The 7,108-nt window shown below is 35.6% G+C and overlaps 1 protein-coding gene across 1 annotated transcript; it reads right to left on the bottom strand.

Annotated features, from left to right (window-relative positions):
* Window positions 1-3,533: 3,533 nt before the first annotated feature.
* Window positions 3,534-6,045, bottom strand: LOC103520363. The gene is made up of 2 exons (XM_008485450.3): window positions 5,014-6,045; window positions 3,534-4,472 (listed from the first exon to the last, which is right to left on the bottom strand). The coding sequence occupies exons 1-2, from the start codon at window positions 5,714-5,716 to the stop codon at window positions 4,456-4,458; spliced, it is 720 nt and encodes a 239-aa protein (XP_008483672.3). The 5' UTR covers window positions 5,717-6,045; the 3' UTR covers window positions 3,534-4,455.
* Between the last annotated feature and the right edge of the window lie 1,063 nt (window positions 6,046-7,108).

Below are 7,108 nucleotides of genomic sequence, written 5' to 3'. Positions count from 1 at the left end.
AAAAAAAAAAAAAAAAAAAAAAAAAAAAAAACACCCCCCCCCAGGGACCCTACAAACATTTCCCCGGTGGGTGTAAAATACAACAAGCCCATATAAAATAAGGTATTAGAGGAAACATAGAATAGTAATTAAAAGGATTTTTAAAACAAATTGTCGGGGTAAGAACAGAAAAGATCAAAATTAAAAGTGGGCGATCATCGCAAACACAGCAGAATCGCGCTTAAAAGTTTAAAAACATTAAAAAATAAATCAACAAGACTTCTACCGGTATCATTACCAGCTTTATATAATTGAGCAGACAGGAAAATAGAAAATCAGAACAAAAAATTGCAGATAGTCTATCCCCTGTCAGGTATTAGGTGAGGTCAGTCTCACTTCTGGTACAGATCTTTATACATACTATGAGCCATGCGAACTGGTAATAGAGTCTATTGTTTTAACAGTTCGATGGGTCAAAGACCACACAACACTCTAAGATACATCATAAATGTTAACATTTTAACAAAGTGAAGATACAAGTTAACCAACTAGATCCACTATTCTATTATAATTGGGGTATTTTAAACACAACAATAAGTTTGAGGTAGGGTTCGTTTGTGAGAATTAGAGTTAAGGTTCAAACCAGTTCCTATGCAGTGAGGTAGTCAACTCTATTTGTGTCCCCACTTATAGTTACTTAGCATATGTTTCACCCTTATTACGGATGACACTATTGGGTTCCATCTTAATGACAGATTTACGGTAGGACCAACCATTAAATAATACTTACTGAGTCGTAGTCTAGATAATAAAGGCAAGCAGTCGAACTATTTCTTTAGTAGCAGGTATTGAGAGGTTTTTTCCACCCTTTTAAAATAATGTCATGGTTTACAACAGTTGATCAGGTGGAGACAGAGGAACAGGCTAAGTACCTAATCTCAGTAGTTGGACGAGTCCTTACGGTGAACTATACTCCTTTGTGTTAGACATGTTCTTCAGGGTTTTAGACAGCGACCATAGTCTTTAACTGAGTGGGGTGATACGAATAACTATAATTACGACCGAACAAGATGTGGTTAATACAACAAACTCTTCTAACAAATACAAAGCTTTTCTCCAATACACAGCAGTTTGTAATCTTAGGGTATTACATCAACAGTGCCTCCGACATTTGCTGGTTATCATAACAATAGCAACTTACCACTCATTATTATAAGTAGTGTCTTTCAAGACACTAAATAAACTTTTCTTTTACAGGTTTTTGATAATTCCATAGGATAAGAGAGATACAACTGTTTCTTAAAGCATTTAAGGCAATTGGTATATCAACTGACTTGTAAAAGGTCAATAGAACAGTTTCATCACTTATTTTTGAACATGTGACGTGATCCTGACATTGCTCGGCGATAGTTGTTATGTATCACCCGTACACTAAAGTAAATGGATAAGCCGTCCTACATAGAATGCCTAGACACATACAGAAGTCACTATGGACCGGACAAATAAAGCAGAAGTTTTATGACAGTTTAGAAGTTAAGACTAAACGTTACCTTTGCATCTTGTATCATCATTTTTTGTCTAAACCTAGCATAGTAATAAACGATAAAGACAAATCCGACAGTTCAGGATAAGATAGAACCGAACTAGGGATCTACATTTATCCGATAAAAGATTTAGTTATAAGGACAAGACTAGCCTGACTAATAGATTTTTGAACATACTGAGATCAATAGACAACAGACTGTTCCTCAGGAAGTAAACGACGGGACAAACAGTGTTCATGTTGATAAAGTTTAAACTCTAAAAATGAAAAGACAACTTATTACCTCACACGGTCCATAGGGGAGAAAGTGGTAAAACCGTTCATAAGTACCTACTCAATACCGTCTTGAAAGAGAAATAGATTCAGAGGTAAGAATCTATTGTAACAACTTGATATGTTTTGCATGCAACCTACTAAACTGTTATGAACTGACCTTGTTAACGGCTTAGTTAATTACATACGCATCGAAATGGGAATCAAATCAAGATAATCGCCGTTATAATTTAAACTATAACTGTTCCAACCACCACTGACATTTTTAAAAGAACTAGAGTCTATCATACATAGTTATCGTCATTTATCAAGTAGATCTACACCCCTTGGATAATCGTATAAACCAGAAATGGGTCAGGTGATGACTGATGGACGTAGGTATACTAAGACATGTGTGGATATGCCATTTTTTTACGTGGGATATCTCGAAACTAATTGGCAAACAAACTTCGTACAGGGATACAGGGCCTGTGTCGCACTGGACATCTGTCGGAGTGTGAATAGATACTATAACGTATTGTTCGCCTATAGACTTTAAAGTCTACGATCCACCAAGAGGCTTATCCTCATTAACATGTGTCCTGAAGAGCTGGTATCATGACAATGAGATTATCCTCTAATAATTGGCTTCCGTTTCAATATATAGACAATGATAGTGCTCTACATATTATGGAGTAATTAAGTTATCAACCTCTTCCCTTTCGGAATAGTAGTCAAAAACAATAAGGCTTATTTCGTCTTTACATAAAACCCAGGCCAAAGATAATGGTATTACCTCTTTAGAGCAATAAACACAAAAATTAAGGTCCCGTACCAATTTTCCTATCCCGTCAGACGGGGCGATAGAAAATGGTAAGGCATAATTTTCTCTGTGATGCGAAGACATTTATTTGTAGTTTTATGCCCGAAACGACTTATTACTAACCTATTCCGTAAGGGGAGAGGTGAACATTACAACTCTAAAATGTAAGATAGGACACGTCTAATTTTTTGACCAGAAGACTTTGTATAATGTAATCTCTTCGGGAACTCCATTACCACTCCAGGATAAGTTTGTGAGTTCAACTTTTGTTGTGGGGAAAAAACTTGCAAACAGGTTACTTGACGAAAGGAAACAGATTCCACAACACAGACACCGGGAAAACGTCCGTGACCCCCCCCCCCGTACGAAAGGGGAAACTGTAAACAGGAAAAAAAAAAAAAAAAAAAAAAAAAAAAAAAAAAAAAAAAAAAAAAAAAAAACACCACAGGACCACAAACATTTCCCGGTGGGTTAAAATACAACAAGCCCATTATAAAATAAGGTCTAGAGGAAACATAGAATGGTAATTAAAAGGATTTTTTAAACACAAATTGTCGGGAAGAACAGAAAAATCAAAATTAAAAGTGGCGATAAAAAAAAAAAGGAAAAAACATGTCAAAAAGGGGGAAGCATGCCCCCCCCCCCAGTGCCTGGCAAAAGGGCCACAGACACAACACCTAGACAAAGGAAAGCAGTTATTTGACAAGTTCAAAAAAGGGGTTGTTTTCAACTTGAGTGTTGAATAGGACCTCACCATTACCCAAGGCTTCTCTAATGTAATATGTTTCCAGAAGACCAAGTTTTTTATCTGACACAGGATGAGAATGTAAAATCTCAACATTACAAGTGGAGAGGGGAATGCCCTTATCTATCATGTATTCAGCAAAGCCCGTTTTTGGGTGTTTATTTCTAACAGAAGCGTAGTGTTCTTTTATACGGGTGTTAAAAGAGCGGGCAGTTTTCCCTATGTATTTACCATGCTCTGGGACATTAATAACATAAATACCAGATTTTTCCATTATAGGTATGGGATCTTTGTGATTAAATAATATATTTTTAATTTTATTCGGATTATAAAAAGCAACCTTAATGTTAGGGTTTTCCTTCTCCAAGATCCTCTTGACTTTATATGAGGTTTTACCAGTGAAAAGTAAAGATCTATAATTGATTATATCTCTATTGGGATTAACAGTATTATATAAGAATTTCTTGTTGACAATCTTATTCATAATTTGGGAGAACAACTTAGTGATTTGAGATTTCAGATATCCATTGTTATTAGCAATATCATAGATAATGTCAAGCTCCTGTCTAAAACTGTCCGGAGACATAGGGACTTCAAACAAACGGTTAATCAAGGCTCTAAAGGCTGCCATTTTGTAGTTTAGGGGGTGTACAGAATCATAAGGGATGCAGGTATCAGTAGTGGTTGGTTTTCTAAATATGTTAAACATTAATGAATTATTTATCCTATTGATAGATATATTGAGATCAAGAAAATTAATAGAATCACCACCAATTTCAATATCAAATTTAATATGTTGCCTAAAAGAATTAACAAGGGGTAAAAGCTCACATACATTATTATTGGAATTGTTCCACAAAATAATTATGTCATCAACATACCTTTTGTAAATAACAATGTTATCTAATAATGGAGAGTTAGATGTAAAGAGAAGTTCTTCAAAATCATCCATGAATATCTCGGCCAGCAATGGTGAAAGAGGGGATCCCATGGCACATCCATCCTTCTGGAGATAGGTGACATTATCAAATTTGAAATAGTTGTACTTGGTGACAAGTTTCAGGGCAGAAATGAAGGCCTCCTTCTCACCAACAGATAGACTAGAGTATAGGTCTAGGTGTTTAGAGATTCTGTCAATCACAACAGGAATATTGACTTTAGAAAATAGGCTATTTACATCTAGGGATACCAAGATAGAATCAGGATTGCATTCTACATCAGAAATGGCAATAATGAGATCAGATCTGTTTTTTATACTATGTGTAGGTTTCCATTGCACATGAGAATTGAAGAATTTGACTAGTTCTTTTTCAAGACGATAAACAGGGGAGGTATATGAAGACACCACAGGTCGTATAGGTACATCTGCTATAGGTAAAGAATCACATGCCTTATGTATTTTGATGGTGCCGTATAGTCTAGGGGCGTGTGGGTTTTTGTTGACTAGCTTTGCAGGAAACTGGAAAAGTTCAGTCCCCTCATGGTTAAGGAATTTACGAAGTTCTTTGTCCAAAGAGGGAGTAGGATCTTTAGTAGGTGTGGCATTTTCTTTTCTAACAAAATCAAGAACTTTTGATGAATATTTATCACGATCCAAGATAACAATACTATTGCCTTTATCAGCCTCCGTGACAACTACATTATGGGATTTAATCTTTGACGATAACTTACCAATAACTTTTTGAAACGGTGAGGTAGGTTTGTAATGAGTAGTCTTCTCAACAGCATGATGTTTACTATTGGTGGTAGAACAAGCAGCATTAATATCAATAAGCATAGTGGTGAGGTCAGATTTCTGATTACCAGGACAAAATTTGGGACCTTTGTACAGCAGTTGTGTTTCCTCGTCATCAAGTGGCATTCCTGAGAGGTTGATGACTCTATCCATGAATTGGAAAGGAGACAGAGGGGGACTAGTGACAACATTTTGTGACTGTAATAAGTTATCCACTTTTTTGGAGAGTTTGGCTGATTTTTTATCAAGCTGGACGGAAACAATAGATCTGATGGCTGAGTCCTTCATATCGAATTCAACAGGGTGGCATTTAGACATCAATTCTACCTGGGTTAACAGTAAGCATTTTTCCACTTTGTCTAGATTATTGTATTTGTGTTTGATCTCCTGATGGAGGATTATGTTGACAAACTTGGGAATGAGGTTAGAGTGTTGCTTGGGCTGGAGTTTGATACTAGCATATTTTGGGGTGATTTTCTTCCGTAGACATTCTTGATTGAAATGGATGTCAAGGGAGAGTGATCCCTTTTTGAATTGTAATTTTTCATATGATCTCCACAACTCACCGACTGGTAGCTTGACAATTTTGTTTAGTTTGAGATAATGGTCAAGTACGATATCATACATATTTCTAGACATGGTCTTCACTTGACTGGAGTGGATTATGGACTGTCCCCTATCTGATAGACGTTAAAAAACAAGACTAAAAGATAAAAGGACAGACGAGTTGATATATTTCGACCATTACTATGGCCATCTTCAGAACAACTAAATAAAAAATTACAAAAATTTGAAAATTCGCGCTAAGACGACACAAACGCTACTAGCGGTGAAAATTAAAACTAGAAAAGACAAGAATGGGGCTGTTAAACAAAATTTTTTAGGAAAATTAATGGTAAGATACAAAGGAGATTATGGAATAAAATATACCCGAACAACATAAAATGTGGGTGGCCCCTTTACAAACATCCCAGGGACAGGCGTGACACCTGATATCTTCGAAACGAGTCAAATTTTCCAAAGATTCTTTGTTTATTTCTTCATCTTTTTTCAAAAAAGTACTACAAGCCTTGCTGACCTAACACTTGGTACTTCAAAAGACATTCTGGTTGTGTCCCATAGTCTTACTCCACACCTTTTCCAAATTTGTCTGATTCCCTCTTCTTTCTTCAATACCTATCTCTAGACGTGATGAGGATATTCATTATTCCTTTATGCGGTGATGGCAAACCATAAATCCAGGGCCTGGAGTTTTCAACAATGGAATGTGTGTATGTGTGTCAGCGTGAACCATATAACTCTTTTTGCACATCTAAACTGCTAACCACATAACTCTCTTAGCGCAAACATCTACATACATTGCTCATTCAACATATTCATATAATTCATATAACATATTGCTAATATTCATGATGATGTTTAATTGTACATATACTACATAGGATATATCCTATTCTCTATGATGTATAATAAAATTGTACATAATATGTCCTCTCTACATGCAATCCGCGTTCTTGCCCCCATTTGTTCTAATTAATTAAAATCAACAAAAAAGAAGTCCAGTTGTTGCTGGTGTTATGTTTGTTGTTTCTTCTTCGTCATTATCTTCAATTCCATGAATCAGTTCATTTGCTGAAAACTTGACAGACAAGTTAACGATTTGTTTGATATAAGTTGTGTGATCTGGAATCTAGATTGTGTTGAGATCAGAGACTTGAAATATAATCGTTATTAGTTGATTACTGTGGACGTTGGATATGTTCGAACACTGCACTGTAACCAACTAACCAATAACCATTGGTAATGTATCTTGGTAAAGTATGTATAAGTATTCTTAGTACTACATAGTATATATGGTCTGATGCATGTGTCCTGTTTTAGGTTTTTTTTTTTTTTATTTTTTTTTTTTTTTTCGTTTCTGTCACTTCTGGTGATTTCTTACTCTGGTTTGCTTTGGATAACACTCTTGTTACATAGGTATTTTTATCAGTAGTTCAATATCTACCAATATCAGTAATGTATTACTAAAAG

Source organism: Diaphorina citri, unplaced genomic scaffold, assembly GCF_000475195.1.
Source record: "Diaphorina citri unplaced genomic scaffold, Diaci psyllid genome assembly version 1.1 scaffold3532, whole genome shotgun sequence".
Classification (NCBI taxonomy): Eukaryota; Metazoa; Arthropoda; class Insecta; order Hemiptera; family Psyllidae; genus Diaphorina; species Diaphorina citri.
This window is presented reverse-complemented; position numbering and strand designations above follow the sequence as displayed.